Source organism: Leptopilina heterotoma, unplaced genomic scaffold (assembly GCF_015476425.1).
Source record: "Leptopilina heterotoma isolate Lh14 unplaced genomic scaffold, ASM1547642v1 Lhet_90, whole genome shotgun sequence".
Lineage (NCBI taxonomy): Eukaryota > Metazoa > Arthropoda > Insecta > Hymenoptera > Figitidae > Leptopilina > Leptopilina heterotoma.
In genome coordinates, this window is record NW_025111194.1 from 1,895,111 (window position 1) to 1,921,201 (window position 26,091).

At 24.0% G+C, this 26,091-nt stretch overlaps 5 protein-coding genes across 8 annotated transcripts; all 5 read left to right on the forward strand.

The window, feature by feature from the left end:
- Window positions 1-5,220: 5,220 nt before the first annotated feature.
- LOC122511792 (toll-like receptor 13) lies at window positions 5,221-6,916 on the forward strand. Its single transcript, XM_043627275.1, has 2 exons — window positions 5,221-5,380; window positions 5,479-6,916. Exons 1-2 carry the CDS (start codon window positions 5,362-5,364, stop codon window positions 6,819-6,821), a joined length of 1,362 nt encoding a protein of 453 aa, XP_043483210.1. The 5' UTR covers window positions 5,221-5,361; the 3' UTR covers window positions 6,822-6,916.
- A 109-nt stretch (window positions 6,917-7,025) lies between these two features.
- Window positions 7,026-13,838, forward strand: LOC122511790 (probable serine/threonine-protein kinase DDB_G0278509). 3 transcript variants are annotated; one of them, XM_043627273.1, is made up of 2 exons: window positions 7,026-7,357; window positions 12,439-13,838. In XM_043627273.1, the coding sequence occupies exons 1-2, from the start codon at window positions 7,355-7,357 to the stop codon at window positions 13,792-13,794; spliced, it is 1,359 nt and encodes a 452-aa protein (XP_043483208.1). In that variant the 5' UTR covers window positions 7,026-7,354; the 3' UTR covers window positions 13,795-13,838. The 3 variants fall into 3 exon arrangements, with proteins under 3 accessions (XP_043483208.1, XP_043483207.1, XP_043483209.1); XM_043627272.1 differs by lacking the exon at window positions 12,439-13,838 and adding an exon at window positions 8,724-10,373 and having other exon boundaries at window positions 7,058-7,357; XM_043627274.1 differs by lacking the exon at window positions 7,026-7,357 and adding an exon at window positions 10,697-10,795.
- A 118-nt stretch (window positions 13,839-13,956) lies between these two features.
- On the forward strand, window positions 13,957-18,074 carry LOC122511793 (leucine-rich repeats and immunoglobulin-like domains protein 3). The gene is made up of 2 exons (XM_043627277.1): window positions 13,957-14,254; window positions 16,691-18,074. Exon 2 carries the CDS (start codon window positions 16,696-16,698, stop codon window positions 18,046-18,048), a length of 1,353 nt encoding a protein of 450 aa, XP_043483212.1. The 5' UTR covers window positions 13,957-14,254; window positions 16,691-16,695; the 3' UTR covers window positions 18,049-18,074.
- A 604-nt stretch (window positions 18,075-18,678) lies between these two features.
- LOC122511794 (toll-like receptor 6) lies at window positions 18,679-23,930 on the forward strand. Of its 2 annotated transcripts, XR_006302555.1 has the most exons (3): window positions 18,679-18,815; window positions 18,993-19,199; window positions 23,759-23,930. XR_006302555.1 is itself a non-coding variant. In XM_043627278.1 (2 exons), exon 2 carries the CDS (start codon window positions 19,004-19,006, stop codon window positions 20,351-20,353), a length of 1,350 nt encoding a protein of 449 aa, XP_043483213.1. In that variant the 5' UTR covers window positions 18,679-18,815; window positions 18,993-19,003; the 3' UTR covers window positions 20,354-20,449. The 2 variants fall into 2 exon arrangements, 1 of the variants encoding a protein (XP_043483213.1); XM_043627278.1 differs by lacking the exon at window positions 23,759-23,930 and having other exon boundaries at window positions 18,993-20,449.
- An 8-nt stretch (window positions 23,931-23,938) lies between these two features.
- LOC122511915 (probable serine/threonine-protein kinase DDB_G0278509) lies at window positions 23,939-25,188 on the forward strand. The gene is made up of 2 exons (XM_043627483.1): window positions 23,939-24,185; window positions 24,474-25,188. Exons 1-2 carry the CDS (start codon window positions 23,939-23,941, stop codon window positions 25,121-25,123), a joined length of 897 nt encoding a protein of 298 aa, XP_043483418.1. The 3' UTR covers window positions 25,124-25,188.
- The last annotated feature ends 903 nt before the right edge of the window (window positions 25,189-26,091 follow it).

Here is a 26,091-nt window from a genome sequence, read left to right on the forward strand (position 1 = left end):
TAGATTTCCGACGATAATTGTCATTTATGTCCCGAAATTTATATCCCTTAATCAAACCATACTGCACTGCTAATCCATAAATTTCATGAAATTTTTCAACAAACGGAGAATTTGGATTCATCAAAAATGCAACTAGTGTTGTCGTTAGATATTCAGGGAGAAATTTAATTAATTTCTGCTTCTTGTAGGGTACACTAAGCCATTCAGCAATCGTTAATCTTGTTCCGCAAGACAAATTTCTGTACTCCAACAAGTTTCTAAAACAAACATGAGGATGTATCAATTGGCCGTGTTCCTTAATCCAAACATCAAATGGTTCGACAGCAGTGATTGATTTATAATAATTGGCTACATTTAATCCAAAGTAGATAGGATAATTTCTGTCCATCAAATTAGTAGTGTTGTTGATTGAAAATTCCTCTGTGGCATGAAAATTAAAATCAGTCATCGAGGCGAAAATTTGTACGGAGTAGTAATAGGCGACAATAATAAAACAGAGGAACATGATTTTTTCGGTTGTTTTTCGAGGTTGTTGTGGTATTGTCACGCCGAACATGATTTGAACAATTGTCAGCTTGCTCCAAATTATTCTATCGAATTTGAACAGGTATTCGATAATCCAACTCGTTAGGATCACTAAAATAATTAAGAGTATAGCAGGGTAAAAAGTGTTTCCTATCAGAATTGAAGTGGATATTAATTTTTGAGTAGGCACACTGACAATAACATGATCGAAATATAAAAATACATTTTCATTAACTTCGTTTTTGCAGAATTTACCAAAAGGTATGGAATTAACACCGTAAACATCCAGACGATTATAGAGCAATTCCTTTATTATTCCCGCCGATTCTTTTCGGTTACAAGAAAACTTTTCGGATTCAAATTCAGCATATAGCATCGAAATTGTAAAATTCAGTACCATTGACAAAACATTCAGTATTGCAGCATCTGATCCGTAAATTTTAATTGCGTGCTTTGTGGAATTTTCGATTACCTGCATATATGGCATTATGTTCTTAACACCTACTTTAAGTGGATGTCCATTTAGATTTCGAAGTTTGTCCGGAAATAATGATGTCTTTTTGGAAAACGGTTTCATTCGGTAAGTGGCGAACTGGTTCGATTGATTATTTTTCGACTTCCTCTGGTTTTTACTTTCACTGGAGTCAACAAAATTAGCGTTAGAATCTTTTGCTCTCAATTGGGTTTTACCTTTGCTAAAGCCAAAAGGATTCAGTTGATGTATCATCGTTTTTCGTCCAAAGTCATCAAGAATAGTGACGTCTAGAAATTGATCCTTCCAGAGATTTTGCAAGAAAATTTCATGATCTGATGTTGTACCTTTTTCTGCCTTTAATTCTTCTTTTTGGTTACATGTCCGAAAACGGAGAATCAGACATTTTGGTCTTATCCGAACGGTTGAGATCTGCTTCACAAACTTCATTGCTTCTTCTAACCATTCATAATTTTTATCGTTTGGTAAAAACTCGAGAATTAGGAACAATGTCGAATCTCTTGGATTCGTCAATTTTCTGCTTCTTTCCAGTTGTTGCCTTCCTTCCTTTAAATAAGTGCTATTAAAGAACACGATTGGGAAATTCGCTCGAAAATTTTGAATTATTTTCCTAGCCTGATTTTCATTTTCATTTCTCACTATCAGCATTATCTGGTAGAAATTCTCGAGTTCTTTTTTCATTTCCAGGAAAACTTCGTTAAACACTTTGGGTCGTTTCTCGAGGAAAAAATAACGATAATCGAAGTTTTTTCTAATTGCTGTTCCATTTTCCAGGTAACTTTGCGTTTCATTAGTTTCTCCATTTTCAAAATGTTTTGATGTATTTAGTTTTAGATAAACTTGTTCATTGTGAATATTTTTCAACACTGCAGCAACGATTATGAGTAAATATATGAATCGTAACATTATCAGTTTCATTTTTTCCGTTTGATAAAAATGCAGAGATAAAAGTTGAGTCTGAACTAAAGAAAAACTTAAGTAGACTACTAATTTTTAATTTAAACGATTATTATTTATGACTAATTTTTAATTTTTGATTTAATTTTGAAACTGAATTTTGAATGTTTGTAACTAAATCTTTGATCAGTCAAAAACTTTGCAGCAAGTTTTAGTTTCTTTTCTTTACATAAAATTTAAAAAAAAGTGTCATTACTTTCTTACTTGCATTTTGGAAATGGTTTTTTTTTCTAACGTTCTGTTGTGACATTGTTTTGTTTCCTAGCAACAAAGAAATGAAAACTATCAATTTCCCTTGATTACTTTTATCAAATTTAAAGATCTTGTAATTAGAAATATGGAATTCTTTTACTAACATACTTTATGTAATAAAATATAGAGTTCAAGGTATAGAAAAATTTTCAAAAAAAATAGTTGGTAGCGAAATTGTATGTTGCCAACATTTACGTGCTACTGGGGTGGAGGAAGAAAAATTCTCTACTTGTAATATTTTGCAAACAATAATTCTCCGAAAAATGTGATAATCGAGCTTATAAATCCAATCAGCATTATTCCAACAAGAACAAAGTACTTTTCCCACTTTTCAGAATCGTCTTCTTCTGCTAACACAGTTTCTCGACGATAATTGTCATCAATGTCACGGAATTTGTATCCCTTAATCAAACCATACTGCACTGCTGATCCATAAATTTCTTGAAATTTCTCAACAAACGGAGAATTTGGACTCATCAAAAATGCAACTAGTGTTGTTATTAGATATTCAGGGAGAAATTTAATTACTTTTTGCTTCTTGTAGGGTAGAGTAATCCATTCAGTAACAGCCAATTTTGCTGCGCACGATAAATTTCTATCCTGCAACAAATTTCTAAAACAAACATGAGAATGTAGCACTTGACCATGTTCCTTAATCCAAACATCAAAAGGTTCGACAGCAGTGATAGATCTATAGTAATCAGCTACATTTGTTCCCAAGTAGATGGAATAATTCCTATTCATCAAATCAGTACTGTTGTTGATTGGAAATTCTTCTGCAGCATAAAAATTAAAATCAGTCATCGAGGCGAAAATTTGTACCGAGTAGTAATAGGCGACAATAATAAAACAGAGGAACATGATTCTTTTGGTTGTTTTTCGAGGTTGTTGTGGAACCGTCACTCCGAACATAATTTGAACAATTGTTAGCTTGTTCCAAATTATTGTGTCGAATTTGAACAAGTACTCGATTATCCAACTCGTGAGGATCACTAAAATAATCAACAGTATAGCAGAATAAAAAGTTTTGCCCACCAAAACTGAGGTGGATGTTGATTTTGAAATCGGTACACTCACAATAACATGATCGAAATATAAAAATACATTTTCATTAACTTCGTTTTTGCAAAATTTACTAAAAGGTATGGAATTAATGCCGAGAACATCAAGACGATTGAAGAGCACATCCTTCATTACTCCCTCCGCTTCATTTCGGTTACAAGAAAACTTTCTGCTTTCAATGTTGAAATAGGTCATCGAAATTTTGAAATTAAGTACCATTGATAAAACTTTTATTATTGCAGCATCTGATCCGTAAATTTTAATTGCGTGCTTTGTGGAATTTTTGATTACCTGCATATATGGCATTATGGACGTAACACCAACTCTTAGTCGATGTCCATTTAGATTTCGAAGTTTGTCCGGAAATAATGATATTTTTTTGGAAAATGGTTTCGTTCGGTAAGTAGCGAACTGGTTAGTTTGATAACTTTTCGATTTGTTCTGGTTTTTACTTTCACTGGTATAAAAAAAATTCTTGTTAGAAGCTTTTGCTCTCAATTTGTTTTTACCTTTGCTAAAGCCAAAAGAATTTAGTTGATGTATCATCGTTTTTTGTTTAAAGTCTTCAAGAATAGTGACGTCTAGAAAGAGATCCTTCCAGAGATTTTGCAAGAAAATTGCATAATCTGGCGTTGTACCTTTTTCTGCTTTTAATCCTTCTTCTTGGTTAAAATTCCGAATACGTAGGATCAGACATTTGGGTCTTATCCGAACAGTTGAGATCCTTTTCACAAACGTCATTGCTTCTTCTAACCAATCGTAATTTTTATCGTTTGGTAAAAATTCGAGAATTAGGAACAATGTCGAGTCTCTTGGATTCGTCAATGTTTTGCTACTTTTTAGTTGATGATTTCCTTCCCGTAAATAAGTGCCATTTAAGAACACAATTGGGTAATTCGCTCGAAAATTTTGAATTATTTTCCCAGCTTGATTTTCATTTTCATTCCTTACTATCATCATTATCTGGTAATAACTCTCGAGTTCCGTTTTCATTCCCAAAAAAGCTTCTTTAAACACATTGGATCTTTTATCCAGAAAAAAAGAACGATACTCGAATCTTTCCCTATTGACAAATTTTTCTCCAATAGTTCCATTTTCCCGGGAACTCTGCATTTCATCATCTTCTCCACTTTGAAGCAGTTTTGATTTATTTACTTGTTGATGTATTTGATTATTTTGAATATTTTTCATAACTGCAGCAACAATTATGAGGAAATATATTAATCGTAACTTTAATATCTTCATGTTTTCCGTTTGATAAGAAAGTGGAAATTTTTTTATGTTTTGTCAATATGGCGAAAATGAAATGAAACGATTACTCTTTCTTAATTATTTCGGACCATTTGTGACCGAATCTAGTACAAATTTATAGAAGAGAATTTTTTATATTAAAAATTTTGTTAACTGTGTTTTTTCCGCAATTTGTTCTTTTTTTAAAAAAAGAGTTAAAGAGTTATGGAAAATTTGAAGATTACTTTCCTGTGGGGAATTCACAAATAATATGTTTCTAACTTTCTGTTGTGTAAATTTGTTTCTTTGTTTCTTAGCAACAAAAAAAGTAAATATCAATTTCTCTGAAATTTATTTATCGTATTTAAAGATCTTATAAGTGAGTTCATAGAATTTGATTAGAAACATACTTTCTCTAATAATAAATAATAATTTTACTATTTATAAATGTAATTGAATTGTTTCCAAGGATTTAATAAAATTTTTTGAAATAGATATATTTACTGGGAAGTCGAATATTCATTGATTCGAGAAAGTACCTTTGATTATCAAGAATATGATTTTTCAGAAAATTTTATCAATTTTGATTTGTCGATTCTTTTTGTGGAGTATATGATAAACATTGTTTTATAATTATTGTTGACGATTATCGTTTTTATTAAATTTTTCTTTTACTATTACTTGTAACACTATCTAGTTATCTAACAACAGAATAAAAAGTGTATTTAATAATTTTTAGTTTCTATTCGATATTACTCGGAGTGACAAATACAGTTAGTCGTGAAAATTACTTTGTGTGATCACGAATCTTTTTTGTTGCATCTGAAAAAAAATTTAAGTTGATGTCAAAAAATTTTAAAAGTGAGCAAATTTTAAAAAAATCATTGTTACTGTTTTCTTTAAATTAATTAAGAAAAAAAATAATAAAAAAAAATTAACAAAAACAAATTTTGCTTCAGAAATGAAACTACAATTTTTCCTCATCACTCTCACAACATTATGGCTGAAAATAGAATCAAAAGCAACAATTTCCTTCAACGCAACCGAAGCAGACGATATAATAAAAATTTTACCCGAAGAAGAAAATTTCGACTTCGAATGTGGTGATGATTACTATACCCTAAACCTATCAAGAACAGGAATTCGAAACCTATCACCAAATAATTTCAACAATCCAAGATTTATTTATTGCCTCAATCTCGAGGGCAATGAAATTCGTAATCTTCCATCAACAATTTTTGATTCTCAACATTTGACCAATTTACTTCATCTCAATTTGGCGAACAATATCCTCGACATAAATCACTTGGAATTTCTCAACGGACTGAAAAATTTGACAACACTAATATTAGATGGCAATTCAAGAAATATTATTCGTTTCACGCCCTCTTTCACATTACCAAATTTAAAAAATCTCTATCTCCGAAAAAATCGTTTATACAACAGAATTTCTTATTCGAATCTTGTGACAAATTTCCCACGACTTGAAAAATTATATCTCACCAATAATGAAAATGTCTTCATCGACGATTATATTAATAATTCCTCTAATGTCAATTCATCATTGTCGCATATTTACATCGAGGGGAATAGAAATTCAAATTTTCAACAACTTCTACTGAATATTAAAACCCTGAGGCAATTGTATTTTGATGATAATTTACGAACCCAATTCTGTCTGAGTCACAGCAATGTCAATGTGATATCGATGAAAAATTGCAAACTAAGAGAACTTAATTTATGCACAACTTTTACTGTTTTGACAAATTTAACAACTTTGGATCTTTCCCACAATGAATTGACCACCGAATCCATTGAGAGGAGCCAAATTTTTTCTTTTTTGCAAAATTTATCCCTAAGTTTCAATTCAATTAACGAAATACCGAGAAATATTCCAAATCCATCGCTGAGAGTTTTGTCATTGAGTTACAATAATATATCAAAAATAGCGGCAAATGCATTTAGATTTAGTGAAAATTTGCAAATTTTGTCATTGAGGGGAAATAAAATTAGTCATCTTCACAGAAATTCCCTCTCTGGATTGAATTATTTGCACACATTGGATTTGGCGAAAAATCAATTAAACATCCTGCCGATAAATTGGTTTGGACAATTTTATTCCTTGAATTATTTGAATTTGAATTTTAATAATTTTCTCTCATTGAATGCAACTTCAGTGAAATATAATAATACGAGTTTGAAAAATTTACATTTGAGGAATAATAAATTTTGTAGTCTCACTATTCGGGAATTAAATTATTTACCATTTAATTTGACTATTCACGTTGCACCGATTGAGTAAAATTAAAGGAAAAGATTTTTTAAAAATAAATCTTAAAAAAAGATTCTATTTTTAATTTTCAGTAAATTGAAATTGTCAAAAAAAAGATTTTCAAAAATAAAGTTCGTTAAAAAGAAAATAAATAATAAATCGAAAACATTGTTATTTAGATAAAATTATTTTTAAAAATTATTAATCCCTCCTCAAAATTTTTCCCTTTTTTCAAATATACTTTAACAATCTTTGACTAAAAATTGGAAATTTTTTTTCCTTCCTTTAAAAAGGGGCAAAATTGAAAAATTTTAGTTTAGAAAAAGAAAATTTTACTAATTTAATTTAATTATATTTCAAGTTCAATCACAAAAAATCAATAATCGAAATAGAATTTTTATCGCATCTGAACATTTCATCAGTTATTTAAAAACTTATCTATGATTCATTCTTTGATACATTTTATCGAAGAAAAAGCATAAAACAATTGTTTTTAATTTTAAATTGTGTTGATTGCGTGTGACTATAGTTAAAAAAAGTCATTTTTATTCAGGAATAACGAAATGGTAAGAAATATTTTTTTTCATAATTTTTCTTTCAGATTATTTAAAAAAAAGAAAAAAAAATTCAATAAAATTAAATCAATAAGATTTTTCGTAAAATTCACTTATTTTTAAGAATTTTAATAAATTTCTTCACAAGAATTGAATTATTTTTAAAACTTTTTATATATTCTTTTACAAAAATTCAATTATTTCGAAAACACAATTTAAACACAATTTTTAATAAAATCAAAAGCATTTAATTATTTTCAAAAAATTTAATAAAATTCCTAGAAATAATTTAAATATTTTCAACAAAAGTTTATAATAAAATTTTGTCATAGGAATTCAATTATTTTTAATATAATTTTACTTTAAATTTTAATTGAAAGAATTCAATTTATTTTGCAAATCTTTTATAAAACTCTTCGTATGAATTAAATTAAATTCAAGAATTTTCAAAAAGTAATAATAAAATTCTTGGAAATAACTCAGTTATCATTAAAAATTTTGACAAAATTTGAAAAAATTTTTAAAAGAATTCAATTTTTAATAATTTTTTTTTTAATTTTTATAATTTTAATAAAATACTGGTGACAAAATTAATTAAATTACTCGAAAATGTTTCATTATTTTCAAAAATTTTTATAAAATTCTTTAAAAAAATCAAATATTTTCTCAAAAATTTTATTAAAATCCTTTACAAGAATTCAATTAGGTTCAAAAGTAATAAAAGTTTTTTGCAAGAATTTAATTATTACAAAAAATTTTAATAAAATTCTTTGCAGGAATTCAATTCTTTTTATACAATTTCAATAAATGTTAAGGTCAAAATATAATTATTTTCAACACGATTTTAATAAAATAATTTGAAGAAATTCAATTATTTTCAATTCAACTTTAAAAAAAAAATTTCGAAAAATTCAATTATTTTCAAAAATTTTAATAAAATTGCTTGCAAAAATCCAATTCTTTTAATACAATTTTAATAAATATTATCGTGAAAAATTAATTATTTTTATCACGATTTTAATAAAATAATTCAAAAAAATTCAATTATTTTTAATTTAACTTTAAAAAAATTAAAAAAAAAAAATTCAATTACTTTGAAAACAATTTAAACTAAATTACATGAATGAATTTTAGAAAAAAATTAAATAAGTACAATTCTTCAAAACAATTAAATTTTTTCCAAAGATTTTAATACAATTCTATAAAAAATTATATTGAAAATAATTTTTTTTTTTCTAGCGTATTGCACTTACTATTTTAAATTGCAATTTCTCTTTATGTTCATTTGATTTTTATTGTAATACAACACAATTTTAAATTAATTACAATTATGAAATAGAAATATGAAAATTTAATAATTTTAAAATATAATTTTTAGATGAAGAATTATCTGATAATTTTCCTGCTCATTGTTTATGTAAATTTGTCAAAATCAGAGAAGAGACAACAAATTACTTTTAATATAAATGAACTAGACGATATTGTAAATGTTCTACCAACAGAAGAAAATGAAGAAGAAGAATTAGAAAAAATTTGTGGAAATAAAACTATCGACATGTCTCAAACTGGAATTCGTAATTTAAAAACAAGAACTTTTGAAAATATTCCAAATATTCAGTGTCTTAATCTCGAAGGAAACGAAATTAAAAATATATCAGAAGAAGTGTTTCATTCTCAAAATTTCGAAAATTTAATCTACTTAAATTTATCAACCAATTCACTGGACGTAAATAATTTAGATTTTATAAATAATCACAAAAATTTGAAAACTCTAGTTCTTGACACTAGTTCTGGCAATAATAATAATAATAATAATAATAATAATAATAATAATAATAATAATAATAATAATAAAATTTTTAAACCAAAATTTTCTCTGAAGAATTTAGAAAATCTCTATTTACGAAATAATAATTTATCTGAAATAAATTCTTTAGATTCTCTTTTATCATCAAATTCGCGACTTAGAAAATTATTTCTCACTAACAATAAAATATTTAATTTCAATAATTATGGTAATGTAATTAATTCCGCGTTAAAATATATACACGTGGAAAACAATGATCTCCAAAGTTTAGCAACATTAATAAAACTCAATAGTCTTACACATTTATATTTTGAAAATGGTTACGGACAGAATAAAATTTGTCTTTTTCGTAATGAATACAGTAATCTTCGTGTATTATCACTAAAAAATTGTTATTTAACGGATTTGGAATCTTGTTCTTTTTTCTTTACTTCAAAACCATTTAAATTTTTAACAACATTAGATCTCTCTCATAATCAGCTAAATGCAAAATCAATAAAAAATAATCTTCTACCATCATTACAAAATTTATCATTAAGTCACAATCCACTTTCTTCAGTGCCAGAAAATCTTGCTACGTTACCAAATTTAAAAGTACTTTCCCTAAGTTACTGTAACATTTCGAAAATAACTTCCGATACTTTCAAAAAATTTACACGTTTAGAAATTTTATCACTCAGGGGAAATAAAATTAGTAACTTTGATAATTATTCATTCTCATCAATGACTTATTTACGAATTTTAGATTTAGCTGAAAATCAACTTCGCACTCTACCACAATATTGGTCTTTTAATTTGAATAATTTGCGATATTTAAATTTAAATTCGAATTATTTTCTATCAGTGAATGCTCTTAATTTGGAAAAAAATTCACTACTGGAAGATTTACATTTAAGAAATAATAATATAATTAGTTTAATGATTGTACCATTCAACTTATCATCTGAATTGACTATTCACGTTGGACCGATTTTGTAATATAGAATTTCAGTGAGGAATTAATAATTTATAAAAATTATAAAAACAATTATTATAACAATTATCAATTATCAATTTCATTTACATATTGTTTTATTTTCATTAAACTATATAAATTTTCAAATTGTATTTTGTAGCTGAAAGCGATTATTATTAAAGATTTCAAATTTTTTCAGCATTTATATAAGAATGTGAGAAATTCTTCTAAAAAAAATTGAGATTTTTAAAAATAAAATTTGTCAAAAAGGAAAAAAATAAAAAAAAAATAATTTACATATTTATTATAAAAAATTATTACTCCCACCTCAAACATTTTCCCTTTTTTTTCAAATATAATTTAATAATCTTTGACATTTTTTTTTCTTAAGAGAGAGAGAGAGAGAGAGAGAGAGAGAGAGAGAGAGAGAGCAAAATTGTAAGTTTTAGAAAAATTTAAAAAGAAAATTAGAAAATTTTAACATTCCAATTTAATTTTTATATTTCAAGTTTAATTACAAAAAATAAATAATCGAAATAGAATTTTTATCGCATCTGGACTTTTTTTTATCAGTTACTTAAAAACTTATCTATGATTCATTCTTTGATACATTTTATCTAATAAAAAGCATAAAACAATTGTTTTTAATTTCAAATTGTGTCTATTGTGTGCGATTATAGTTAAAATGGTAAGAAATATTTTTTCTCATAATTTGCTTTCAGATTTTTAAGTCCAAAAAAAATTGTTTTCCAACAAATTTCTTCGTAAGATTTCAATTATTTTCATAAATAATAATTCTTCGCAGGAATTCAGATTATTTTTTATACACATTTAATTCAATGATTACTTGAAAAAATTCAATTATTTTCAAAAATAATAATAATTCTTCGCAGGAATTCAATTATTTTTGAAAATATTTTAATTTAATTATTATTTTTAAGAATTTTAATAAATCTCTTCACAAGAATTCAATTATTTTCCAAAACTTTTTATGAATTCTTTTATTGAAATTAAATTCTTTCCAATAAACACAATTTTTAATAAAATTAATCGAAAGCATCTAATTATTTTTAAAAAATTTAATAAAATTCCTAGAAATAATTTAAATATTTTCAACAAAAGTTTATAATAAAATTTTGTCATAGGAATTCAATTATTTTTAATATAATTTTACTTCAAATTTTAATGGAAAGAATTCATTTTTATTTATAAAGTTTTCATAAAATTCTTCTAAAGAATTAAATTCAATTCGAAAATTTTGAAAAAGTTTTAAAAAAAATTTTTCGAATTATAATTTTTTGATCATCTTCTATGAAAGAATTCGATTTTTTTCAAAATTTTATTAAAAATTCTGGTCACAAATTTAATTAAATTACTCAAAAATGTTTAATTATTTTCAAATTTTTTTTTAAAATTCTTTTAAAAAATCAATTATTTTCAAAAAATTCCATTAAAATCTTTAACAAGAATTCAATTAGGTTCAAAAGTAATAAAAGTTCTTTGCAAGAATTGAATTACTATTAAAAGTTTTGATAAAATTCTTTGAGATAATATAAAAATTTTCAAAAAATTAATAAAATTTTTCATAACTTTTCAATTATTTTTAAGAATTTTAATAAAATTAAAATCGAAAGAATACGTTTACATTCAATTAAATTTTATAATAAAATTTCATGAATGAATTCAACAATTTTTTAAAATTTTAATAAAATAATAATAATAATAATAATAATAATAATAATAATAATAATAATAATAATAATAATAATAATAATAATAAATAATAAATAATAATTAAATAATTCAAAAGAATTGAATTATTTTTAATTCAATTTTAAAAAAATTTTTCGAAAAAATCCAATTTTTTTCAAAAATTTTAATAAAATTCTTCGCAGAAATTCAAATCTTTTCAACACGATTTTAATAAAATAATTCAAATTCATTCAATATTATTCAGTTTTAATAAAATTTTTCGAAACAATTCAAATCTTTTCAATTATTTTAATAAAATTTTTTGCTGACATTTAATTCTTTTAATACACTTTTAATAAATATGTTATCGTGAAAATTCAATTATATTTTCAAAACGATTTTTATAAAGTAATTTAAAAAAATTTAATAATTTTCAAATCAATTTTAAATAAATTTTTCAAAAATATTTCATTATTTTCAATTCAATTTTAAACATATTTTCGAAACATTTCAATTTTTTTTTTTTATTATTTTTTATGTTTTTACAATAAACATATTGTAATAAAAGACAATTTTAAATTAATTGTAATTGTGAAATTAAAATATAAAAATTCAATAATTTTAAAATATAATTTTTAGATGAAGAATTATCTGCTAATTTTGCTGCTCATTGCTTATGTAAATTTGGCAAAATCAGAGAAGGGGGAGAAAATTTCTTTGAATCCAAATGAGCCAGACGATATTGTAAATGTTCTGCCAGCAGAAGAAACTGAAGAAGAAGAATTTGAAAAGCTTTGCGGGAAAAAAACTATCGACATGTCTCAAATGGGAATTCGTAATTTAAGAAGAAAAAATTTTGAAAATTTTCAAAATATTCAGTGCCTTAATCTTGCAGGAAACGAAATTAGTAATATATCAAAGGAAGTGTTTCATTCTCAAAATTTCGAAAATTTACTCTACCTAAATTTATCAAGAAATTCACTGGACATAAATAAATTAGATTTTATAAATAATCACAAAAATTTAAAGACTCTAGTACTCGACACTAATTCCGGCAACAATAATGATAAAAAAATTTTAAAACCAAAATTTTTTCTCGAGAATTTAGAAAATCTTTATCTACGAAATAATAATTTAACTGAAATAAATTCTTGGAGGAAACTTTTATCCGAAAATCTGAGACTTAAAAAATTATTTCTCTCTGATAATAAAATAAAACATAGTGATTATTCTATATATAATTCTGCTTTAGAATATGTACAGATGGAAAAAAATAATCTTTATAGTTTTGTAACAGTAATAAATCTCAGTAACCTCACACATTTATATTTTGAGAATGGTTACGGACCGAATGAAATTTGTCTTTTTTCTAATGAAAATAGCAAACTTCGTGTATTATCATTGAAAAATTGTAATTTATATGATTTAGGCTCAGTTTGTCTTCTTACATATCCTTTAAAATTTTTAACAACACTAGATGTTTCTCATAATAAATTAAATAGATTATCATTAACATATGATCTACTACCATCATTAAAAAATCTGTCATTAAGTCACAATCCACTTTATTCAGTACCTGAAAATCTTGCTAAATTTCCAGATTTAAAAGTACTTTCCCTAAGTTATTGTAACATTAGCGAAATAACTTCCGATACTTTCGAAAAATTTACAAATTTACAAATTTTATCACTCAGGGGAAATAAAATCACTAAGCTCGACTTTACCTTAAATTTACCAAATTTACGAATTTTGGATTTAGCTGAAAATCAACTGCAAATTCTGCCAATAAATTGGTTTGCTAATTTGAATAGTTTACGATATTTAAATTTAAATTCTAATTCTTTTTCATCAATGGATGCACTTAATTTAGAAAACCAGTTGGAATTGAAAAATTTGGAAGATTTACATTTAAGAAACAATAATATAATGAGTATAAGGATTGTACCACTAAACTTATCATCTGAATTGACTATTCACGTTGGGCCGATTTTTTAATATGGATTTTCTGAATAAAAAATATTTTTTAACAATAGAATAAAGATTGTATTTTTTTAATGCGTACAATTTGTAAAAGTGTATTTTAAGAATTTTTCTTTTTGAGGGGGAATTATTTTTTAACGTATCATCTTATGATTGGGAAAGAGAAGGAATTTTTTTTGGAAATTATTATTTTGTTTAGATTTTAGTTCTAAATTTATAATACAGAGAATAGTGAATTATTCAGATTGGTAAATATTGTAAAATGTCAATATTGAATTAAAATGAACTGCGTATATTTTTAACTGAGTTTCAATAAAAATTGTTTCGAAATTATAAAAACTTATCAATTTCATTTACACATTCCTTTCTTTTGTTAAACTATATAAATTAGGAAAAATTTTCAAAATTGTGTTCTGTAATTAAAAGCGATTATTACTGAAGATTTCAAATTTGTTCAGCATTCTTGTATAAGAAGGTAAGAAATTCTTGTTAGAAATAAAAATTTTAATGAGAATTATAATAACAATTTTAATAATAATTTACAATTTATAAATTTTTTCTAAACAATATCAATTTTAATAACAATTTATTTTTATAATTTTTTTTCTTTAAATATCAATTTTAATAAGGATTGTAATAAAAATTTATTTAGTAAAAGTTGTGTTACAAAATAATTAAAAATAACAATTTAAATAAACATTTTAACAACAATTTCAATATCAAGTTTATTAAAAAATTATTTATAAAACTTTTGTTAAAAGCAACAATTTCAATAATAATTTTAATATCGATTTCAGTAAAAATTTAAAAATATATTTTAATAACAATCTTAACCATAATTAAATGAAAATTTTAATAACATTTATTCTATAAAATTTTTATTGAAAATAACAATTTTGTTACCAATTATAATAACCATTTTGTATAATAATTTAACAACAATTTCAATAAAAATGTTAATAACAATTTAATTCTATAAAAATTTTTTTGAACATAACAATTTTAATATCAATTTTAACAACAATTTCAATAACAAACTTAATAACATTTTATTTTATAAAATTTTTGTTAAAAGTTAAAATTTTGTTAAAATATTTGTTGAAAATAACAATTTTAATACAAATTTTAACAACAATTTCAATATCAAGTATATTAACAAATTATGTTATAAAATTTTTTGTTGAAAATAACAATTTCAATAACAATTTAAATGTCAATTTTAATAAAAATATTAAAATCTATTTTAATAACAATCTTTATCATAATTTCAATAAAAAAGTTACGATATATTCTAAAAATTTTTTGTTAAAAATAACAATTTTGTTACCAATTAAAATAACCATTTTTTATAATAATTAAGTAAAATTTTAATATCAATTATAAAAAAATTTCAATTATAATTTCAATAACAGAGTTGATAACATTTTGTTTTATAAAATTTTTGTTAAAAATAACAATTTTAGTAACAACAGTAATAATACTTTTAATAACAATTTCAATAATAATTTTTTTCTGAAATATTTGTTAAAAATAACCATTTCAATAACAATTTAAATATCAATTTTAATAAAAATTTTAAACATCAATTTTAATAACAATCTTATACACATTATTTTAATAAAAATATTGGTAACAATTTATTCTATAAAAATTTTTGTTAAAACTAACAATTTTGTTACCAATGATAATAACTATTTTATATAATAATTAAATAACAATTTTAATATCAATTTTAAAAACTATTTCAATAAAAATGATAATAACAATTTATTCTAAATTTTTTTGAAAATAATAATTTTAATGTTAATTGTAAAAACAATTTTAATCAGAATTTCAATAACAGAGTTATTAACATTTTATTTTATAAAATTGTTCCTAAAAATGACGACTTGAATATAAATTTTAACAACAATTTCAATACCAAACTTAATAACATTTTATTTTGTAAAATTTTTGTTAAAAATAAAAATTTTAATAAAATTTTAACGACAATTTCAATGTCAATTAATATTTTTTAATTAAAATGTTAATAAAATTTATTCTATAAAATTTTTGTTAAAAATAACATTTTTTTTCCCATTTATAATAACCATTTTGTATATAATACTTTAATAACAATTTCAATAAAAATGTTGATAACAATTTATTCTATAAATATTTTGTTGAAAATAACAATTTTAATCTTAATTTTAACAACAGTTCCAATCACGATTTCAATAACAAACGTAATAACATTTTATTTTATAAAATTTTTGTCAAAAATGACAATTTGAAAAAAATTTCAATTACAATTACAATAAAAATTTTTTTTATAAAAGTTTAACTTAAAATAACAATATTAATTACTTTAAAAACAATTTCAATAACAATTGTAATAACAATTTATTCTATAAAATTTATGTTAAAAATAACAATTGTAATAACAATTTATTCTATAAAATTTGTGTTAAAAATAACAATTGTAATAACAATTTATTCTATAAAATTTGTGTTAAAAATAACAATTGCAATAACAATTTATTCTATAAAATTTGTGTTAAAAATAACAATTTTTAACAACAATTTTAATCACAATTTCAAGAAAAATGTGGATAACAATTTAATTTTTTAAATTTTTATTAAAAATAACAATTTGAAAAAATTTATTAACAATTTATTATAGATGAAGGAAAATAAACGAAAGTATTCGGACAATTAATTTTGAAAAATTGGTTTACTCCAAAGTTTATTTTCCATCATTAATAATTATTATTTCTCGAACATAAAAGATTGATTAATAACAATTTATTTTATAAAAGTTTTGTTAAAAATAAACAATTTTTATTAACTTTAATAAAAATAAAAATTTTAATAAGAATTACAATAACAATTACAATAACAATTTATTTTATAAAAAAAATATTTTTTCTAGAATAAATGGCGATGAGGACAATTCTTTGGTGTTTGCTAATAAAAATTTTCATCATTAACGGATCGTCAGCGAATGATTGTTTACTCAAGAATAATGAACTAAATAATCATGAAACTGCGAACGAAGAATTTCAACTCTGCAAAGATGAGCAAATAGTTTTAAATTTTTCCAAAACTACCATAACTAAACTCGAAGAAAATTTTCTCACAAATACATTACTTTCATGTTTGAAAATTAATAACAAAGGCATAACAAAAGTATCATCCACAGCTTTTGACAAAATGCCAAATTTAACTTATTTAAATCTTGCCAACAATTCAATTGAAGAAGATGATTTGTTGATTGAAGGGAATTTACAAAATTTGAAGATACTTATTTTAGATAGTGCCTATAATTTAAATGATGGTTTTGCTAAAGAAATAACTTTACGCGGATATTACCCCTCTCTTGAAAAACTCTATCTGAGGAACAATGACATTTTATTAGTAAAATTAGAAGGACTAGTTTTTCATGAAGATAATTTTTCCAAATTAACACATTTATATTTAAATAATAATTCAATTGTACTCTTCAACAACCCCATTGCAGGTGGATATACAGCTGTAAAGTATATTAATTTAAATAATAATAATCTGCTGTCTGTGCAAGTTAATCTACCAGCACTCGAATTTCTCTCCTTTAATTACAATCAAGTTTGGAAATTGGCCTTAATAGGAACAAAAAAACTAGTCGAACTGTACGCAGCACATAATAAATTATATGAATTCACTGAAGAATCTTTACAAGAATGTGAAAAATTAAAAATTTTAGATCTAAAAAATAATGAAATTACTAAATTCAGTAGAGTAATTTTCGAAAAATGCATTTCGTTGGAATACTTGAATTTAGATAACAATGAAATTAGTGAGATTCCAGTTGTAAATTCAACTTCATATTTAAAGAGATTCTCATTACGATGGAATAGAATTAATTCTTTGCGTCCAGACACTTTTTCTCTGATGCCACATTTAATTGTACTCCGTCTAGATGGAAACAGAATTTTTAAAGTTGAAGCCAATACATTTCTAACACTCGTCAATTTACAAAGTCTCACTCTCGGTAATAATCAACTTGCAAATTTACCTGAAAATTGGTCGAAAAATTTAAGAATGCTGAAGAATTTGAATTTAGAAAATAATAAATTCAAAATGTTGGAAGATTTATCTCTGAAGCAGGAAGATGTGATTTTAAAGTTGAATCTCACTGATAATCCTCTTGAACAACTGACGCGTAATTCTTTTATGTTTATACCCGAAAATACTACAGTTTATTTGAGTTCTAATGCTAGTGGAGTCGAAAGTTGTGTAAGGAGTAATTGATATACTTTTGGATTTCTAATAATGTATCTAATACGTAGCATAACTAATATTTTATGTATGTTTCTCTAAATAATAAAATTGGTACAATATGATTTTTCAAAAAAAGAAATTTTTATTTTCAAAAACTCTTTTTATCCTTCGTTGATAGAATTACGACAAAATTTATAATTTACAGTGTTGAAAAACTCAAAAACCTTGAAAACCGTTTAAATTCTTTTTTACCTTTAAAAACTTTTCCAATAAATCGCAATGAATTTTAAAACATTACTTTAATTTTCCCTTATTTCCGTAAATAATTAAATTCTGGACAATTTTTTTTAACTTATTAACTACAATAATTAACTTAGAAAAATGTTTAGTTAAAAACAATTGCAATTTTCAAAACTAATTTAAATTTCGAAAAAAATTTAAACAAACATTTGAAAATAAAAGTATTTGGAATAGAAAATTTACTAGATTAGATAAAAATTAATAGTTAGCATTTGATTAAACCTATACAAAGTAGAAAAATAATCTTTTATCACTTTTATCACGTGTTTAAAGTGTTAAATTTAATTATCAATAAGTAACAATTTCACTATATAAAGAAAAACACATACTTTATCATATCAATTATAAATGATTATTCAGTACATATAAAAATTATCAACTTCTTCTTTCATTTATTGCTCATGAATTGAGTGATAGTTTCAATTCTTTGGTGCAACAATAAAACAAATTGTTGTTAGTTTTCGTCTTTATTATATTAGCGCAAAAAAAGAAACAAGGTGAGTTATATTTTTTCAAAAAAGGAGGAAAGTCAAGGAGGCTAAACAAATTTTGTAGCAAAAAAAATATGCATGCATACAGTAAACAATTTTTTGTTTTGTATAAACTGATGGTTTTTTTAATTTTAAGAATATTTTTACCAATAATTAGAACTAATGTAAAAAATCTTTTTTTAGAAGAAAAAACGATGAAGACAATTCTTTGGTGTTTGATAATAAAAATTTTGATTATTAACGGATCGTCAGTGGAGGATTTTTTCTTCAAGAATAATGAACAAAATTATGAAACTTCGAATGAAGAATTCCAACTTTGTAAAGATCAGCAACTATCTTTAAATTTTTCCAACGCAGTCGTAACAAAAATTTCAGCAAATTTTCTCGCAAGTACATTAGTTTCTTGTTTGAAAATGAATAACAATAGCATTACAGATTTATCATCTTCAGCTTTTGATAAAATTCCAAATTTAACTTATTTAAATCTTGCCAATAATTCGATTGGAAAAGAAGAACTTTTGCTTAGAGGGAATTTTAAAAATTTGAAGATACTTATTTTAGACAATGCTTATTATTATCGTTGGAGTGAATTTAGATTAACTTTTGGAGGAAATTATCCCTCTCTTGTAAAGCTCTATCTGAGAAGTAATAAAATAAGATCGGTAGACATGGTCTACAAAAATAATTATGAAGGGAATTTTTCAAAATTAACACATTTATATTTAAATAATAATTCACTTTTAAATTTTTATAATGATGAGCTGTTCTCAAAGGAATTTATATCTCTAAAGTTTGTTAATTTGGACAATAATGATATGAGTTATGTTTACATTGATCTACCAGAAATCGAATTTCTCTCCTTTGATTATAATCGAGTTTCGTCATTGACCTTAAAAAGAACAAAAAAACTAGAAAAACTGTCCGCAGAACATAATCAATTATACACATTTACTAAAGAATCTTTAGAAGAATGTGAAAAATTGAAAACTTTGAACTTAAAGAACAATAGAATTTCTAAATTAAGTAAAACAATTTTAGAAAGATGCAATTCATTGGAGTATTTGAATTTAGATAACAATGAAATAAGTGAGATTCCAGAAATATATTCAACTTCATATTTAAAGAGATTTTTATTGCGATGCAATAAAATTGATTCTTTGCGTTCAGACACTTTTTCTCTGATGCCACATTTAATTGTACTTGGTCTAGATGGAAATAGTATTTTTAACATTGAAACTGATACATTTTCAACACTTGTCAATTTACAAAGTCTCACTCTTGGTAATAATGAACTTGCAAATTTACCTGAAAATTGGTCGCAAAATTTGAAAATGTTGCAGAATTTAAATTTAGAAGGAAATCAATTCAAAATGTTAGAAGATTTGTCTCTAACACAGAAAGATGTAATTTTAAACTTGAATCTCACTAATAATCCTCTTAAACAACTGACGACGAATTCTTTTATGGTAATACCCGAAAATGCTACAGTTTATTTGAATTTTAATGCTATTCGAGTTGAAAGTTGTTTAAGGAATAATTATTGATATTGATACTTTAGGATTTGTAATAATGTATTTAACACGTAGAAATACGATTTTTCAAGAAAAAAAAGTTTTACTTTTAAAAACTGTTTTTATCCTTCGCCGGTTTTCATAAGAAAATTTTTTTGTAATTACAGTAAAATTTATGATTTTCATTAATAATAGAATTTCTGTAAGGAAGTAATAATAAAGTTAATTAAAAAACTTTGTTTTTGTAGAATATTTTTTTTTTATTCTTTTCTTTTGTTAAAAATAACATTTTTAATATCAATTTTAACAAAAATTTCAATATTAATTACAGATTAACAATTAACAAAGTATTTTATTAAATTTTTGTTAAAATAATGATAATTTAAAAAAGATTTCAATACAAGAATTATAATAAAAATTTATTTTTTAAAAGGTTTGTTAAAAATTCCATTTTTTATAACTTTAATAATAATTTTACAAGTTAAAGCGGAGCGCATGCGCTGGGGAGCGAAGTGGGGACAACGAGAGGAAGAGAGAAAAACCTAAACTTCTCTCTCACTCCCATTGTTCCCCCTCTCTTCCTACTCTCACGACTTTACACAATTCTCATATCAATTTCTTTATTTGAATTTGAATTTTAATTAAAAATTACTCAAATTTATAGTAATAGTAATAATTCGGTATTCATTTTGGAAAAAATTTCTTATTATTTGATTTTCTCTTTTTTTAGACACAAAAATAATTATTTAATAGATAAAAAAATATTTCCCCATTTTTATTATTTGTTCAGTCAAATTTTTACATATGTGAAATTTTTTAAATTTTAGTGAAATGTCAACATTGACAGAAATGAAATATTAAAATTTGTCAAAATTAAAATAAAGTTATTTGTATATAGTTACATAAATTTGGCAATTTATTTTTACATTCCTTGGAATGTAAAAATTGTACTTAATTATAATAATATTATTATTGTATTATTATTATAGTATCAACTATAAATAAAGTAATTCTGCAACAATGTGGAAACAACAACAAACATTTAAAGCAATTATATTTGAGTGATAATAAAATAAGTATGTAATATTTCTTATCATTCGAATTTTTCGCTAGTATTCTCAGCCTTGAATCATTTAAATTTGGACAATAATTGTTTGGAAACTTTATTCATCAGTCTTCCTCAAGTACAATACTTGTCAATTAATAATAACAATTTAAATTCACTACTCTTGAGAGATATAAAAAAATCTCACAAACAATCGAATTTTAGATTTCCCAACGGATTTTTTGATAAATTGTGTTTTAATTTTTTAGATTTTGGTTAAAGAGAATGTCAAAGTCGAGTCAATTGCTCCATAGAAACTTCAATGGTTCAAAGTTCAAATGACTTTGACATCTTCATTATAATATTTAAAGTGGAAATTTTTATCTATAATCTTAATTACGTACTTTTTATCATTTATTTATAAAATTGTCGAAATTTTTCTGTTTCTCACATTTCTTGCCACATTGTCGATCAAATAAGCTGCAGTTGAAATTGTGTGTAAAAGTTGAACAATTGTTTTTCATTTTAAATTGTGTACAATTGGGACTATTGTTTAAGCGACAATTTTTCTCTTGGAGAAATTTTCTCTTTCTCTACTAATTACAACACTGAAAAAAAAATTTAATTGAATCAAGAAAATTTGAAATGGTTGAAGTAAATATCGGGATTGCATAGGGTCGATCCAATTATGCGATTGGCTCAAGAAAATGATTTTCTTGTCATAGTATACTTGGTTGGAGAGTATATGTTCTTGATCCAAGAAAATATGGAATTCGGTGAAGAAATTAAGTAACATGTAAGAAATGCAGAATATATTAATTCAATAGCATTTGTGTATCAAATCAAGAAAATATGTTCTCCAACCAAGAAAATATTTTCTTGATTGGAGAAAATTATAGATTTTAATCAAAAAATTATTTTCTTAATTCAAGTAAATTATTTACTTGAATCCCTCTCCCCTCTTTCCCCCATCCCATCATTTCTAATACTGAGGTCAAACATTTTTATTATTTAATTAATTAACATTTATATTTTTTTTAAATAATTAAACAATTGTTATTTCACATAATATTTACACTTAATTAATACTTATCACAAATACAACAAATATACCTTGAAAGAAAATTTTCCACGGTCGGAGGAATTGAACCCGGGTTGCACGCGTCAGAAGCCGTACCGTTATCACTATGCCATCCAAGCCTCAATGGACAGTTTTCAAAAACTGCTATTTAAGGTGCATATTAGAGCTGTGCAAAATAACTCGAACCGAACTGTTCGAATTTTTTCGCCTAGTTCGAATGTCGAAAAACCGACATTCGAACTAGCCCAGTTCGGATGTCGAATATTCGACATTCGAGTTACTACAAAATTCGAACCGAACCGAGTTGTGTTTGGTTTTAGTACGCTAAAATGTCGAATTCTAAAATTCGACATTTCAGTCGCCCAGTTCGAATGTCGAATATTCGACATCCGAACTGGGCTAGTTCGAATGTCGAAAAACCGACATTCGACATTTCGGCGCCCCAAAACCGAACTAAACTCGGTTCGGTTCGAATTTTGCACAGCTCTAGTGCATATCCATTTGAAGAGAAATATTTTCTTGGATCAAGAATACCGGCATTGTGTTAAGTAAAGAAAAGTCTCAAAGCAAATGAATAAAATGATTTGATTTAAGAAACACGAATTCTCCAGACAATACTTTACTATTTCGCTTAAGAACATAAAATTCTTGATTCAATCCTTTTTGGTACTTCGGATAAGTAAAATATTTGGTTGTAGTAATAACATATTTACTCCCACCAAATACTGAAGTATTAATTCAAGAACTCTACCCAATGCTTATAATTACTTGGTACAAGAAAATAAATTTCTCTCTTCAAATAAATATGGGATTGATTCAAATAAATTGTGTCAAGTAAATGCATTTACTTGGTTCAATTACATTTTTTTTTTCAGTGAACGAAATGGTAATAAATATTGTTTTTCTCAATATTAATTTGCTCTCTGATTTCTGAGGTTAATTAAAAATTTAAACTATAATTTTAAGTTTGTATTATAAAGAGAAACAAATAAACACCCAAAGATGATTTAAAATTTAGTAGTTAAATTCAACAATTAATTTTGGATCGTTATCATATTTCTATTAATTTACGAATGTCATTTTATATTTTCCTTTAATTTATAATTTAAAATTGAAACATGACTATTTAATTAATTTCAAACGTTGACAGAATGAATAAATGTTAGAATGAGAATACCACGATTATTATTAATAACAATTTTTCGTTTTTGTTCAAAATTTTTCTTTATCTTTAATTAAATTTTCATTGTGATAAAAAAATTAAATTAATTGCAATTAAAAAAATTCTTAAATTTTAAAACACGATTTTCAGATGAAGAGTTATCTCATTATTCTTCTAATTGTTGCTTATATAAATTTAACAAAATAATCAGAGAAATGGCAAAAAATTTCTTTGAATCCAAATGAACCAGACGATATTGTAAATGTTCTGCCAACAGAAGAAAATGAAGAAGAAGAATTAGAAAATGTTTGTGGAAATAAAACTATCGACATGTCTCAAATGGGAGTTCAACATTTAACAACAAATACATTCGAAAATATTCCAAATATCCAGTGTCTTAATCTCGCAAGAAACAATATTAGTGATATACCAGAAGAAGTGTTTCATTCTAAAAATTTCGAAAATTTAATCTACCTAAATTTATCAAGCAATCGTCTAGACGTAAATGAATTAGACTTTATAAATAATCACAAAAATTTAAAGACTCTAGTACTAGACTCTAATACTCGCAACAACGGTGATTTTCACGCGAAATTTACTTTGAAGAATTTAGAAAATCTCTATCTTAGAGAAAATTATTTAAAAGAAGTATCATATTGGGAATTACTTGTATCATTAAATTCGAGACTTAGAAAATTATTTCTGTCTGATAATCATATAGACAATTTGAATTTTCGTAATGAAACAATTTATAATTCCTCATTAGAATATATACACATGGAAAATAATAGCCTTCATAGTTTTCCAACAATAATGGCTCTGAGTAATCTCACACATTTATATTTTGAGAATGTTTACTGATCAGATGAAATTTGCCTTTCTGAAAATAAAGACACTAAACTTCGTGTATTATCATTGAAAAATTGTTATTTATATTCTTTAAGCTCAAATTGTCATTATGAACAAAAAAATTATCCTTTAAAATTTTTAACAGCGTTAGATCTTTCTCATAATGAATTTAATGTATCATCATTAACATACGATCGATTACCATCATTACAAAATTTGTCATTAAGTCACAATCGACTTCATTCAGTACCTGAAAATCTTGCTGAATTTCCAGATTTAAAAGTACTTTCCCTAAGCTACTGTGACATTACCAAAATAACTTCCGATACTTTCAAAAACTTTTCACGTTTAGAAATTTTATCGCTCAGAGGAAATCAAATCACTAAAATCGATTTTACCTTAAATTTACCAAATTTACGAATTTTGGATTTAGCCGAAAATCAACTGCACAGTCTACCAATAAATTGGTCTGCTAATTTGAATAATTTACGATATTTAAATTTAAATTCAAACTATTTTCCATCAATGGAAGCACTTAATTTAGGAAGTCAGTTGGAATTGAAAAATTTGGAAGATTTACATTTAAGAAACAATTTAATATCTAGTATAATTGTACCATTAGACTTACCATCTGAATTGACTATTCACGTTGGGCCGATTTTGTAATCTCCATTTTCTGAAAAAATGATATTTTATTACAATAAAATTAAGAAACATTGTATTTTTTTAATGCGTATAATTTGTAAAAGTTTATTTTAAGAATTTTTCTCTTCTTTTGAGGGGCAAATATTTTTTTACACATCATCTTATGATTAGAAAAGAGATGGAAAACTTTTTGGAAATTATTATCTTGTTTAGATTTCAATTCCAAATTTATATACAAAGAATTAGTGAATTATTCAGTTTGGTAAAATGTCAATTATTGTAAAATATCAATATTGAATTAATATGAAATGTACAGTTTTAACTAAATTTAAATAAAATTGTTTCGCAAATATAAAAATTTATGAATTTTATTTAAATCCCTTTATTTTTAGTAAACTATAATGATAAATAAAATAATGGTAAATTTTCAAATTATGTTTTGTAGTTAAAAGCTATTATTACTAAGAATTTAAATTTTTTTCAGCATTAATGTAAGAAGGTAAGAAATTCATGTTAAAAATAAAACAATTTTAAAAAGAATTATGATAACAATTTCAATAACAAATTTTAATAATGATTTATTTTATAAATTTTTTGTTATTAATAACAATTTTAAAATCAATTTTAACAACAATTTCAATATCAATTATATTGACATAAATTATTTTATAAAATTTGTGTTTTACTTATCTTTAATCCTTAGGAGATAACAATTTTTTTTTAAAACACGATTTTTGTTTTTTAAATAATCTTTTCAGTTAAAACTATTATGGATTTTTTATTTGAAGACAAGTATTTGGAATAGGAAATATACTGTAGATTAGGTAACAATTATTAATTAGCATTTGATTAAACATGTACAAAGTAGAAAAAGAATCTTTTATCAAAAAATAAAATTATATGTGTAATTAAATTATATGTGCTAAATTTAATTATCAAGAAGTCACCATTTTACTGTAAAAAAACATAATTTATCATATCAAATATAA

Excerpts from the sequence above, each read along its gene's own strand:
- LOC122511793 (XM_043627277.1), top strand. The coding sequence starts at position 16,696 with ATGGCGATGAGGACAATTCTTTGGTGTTTGCTAATAAAAATTTTCATC.
- LOC122511794 (XM_043627278.1), top strand. The coding sequence starts at position 19,004 with ATGAAGACAATTCTTTGGTGTTTGATAATAAAAATTTTGATTATTAAC.
- LOC122511915 (XM_043627483.1), top strand. The coding sequence starts at position 23,939 with ATGTCTCAAATGGGAGTTCAACATTTAACAACAAATACATTCGAAAAT. Across the intron at positions 24,186-24,473 it reads CTCTAATACTCGCAACAACG|ATGAAATTTGCCTTTCTGAA; the intron begins GTGATTTTCACG and ends TTTACTGATCAG.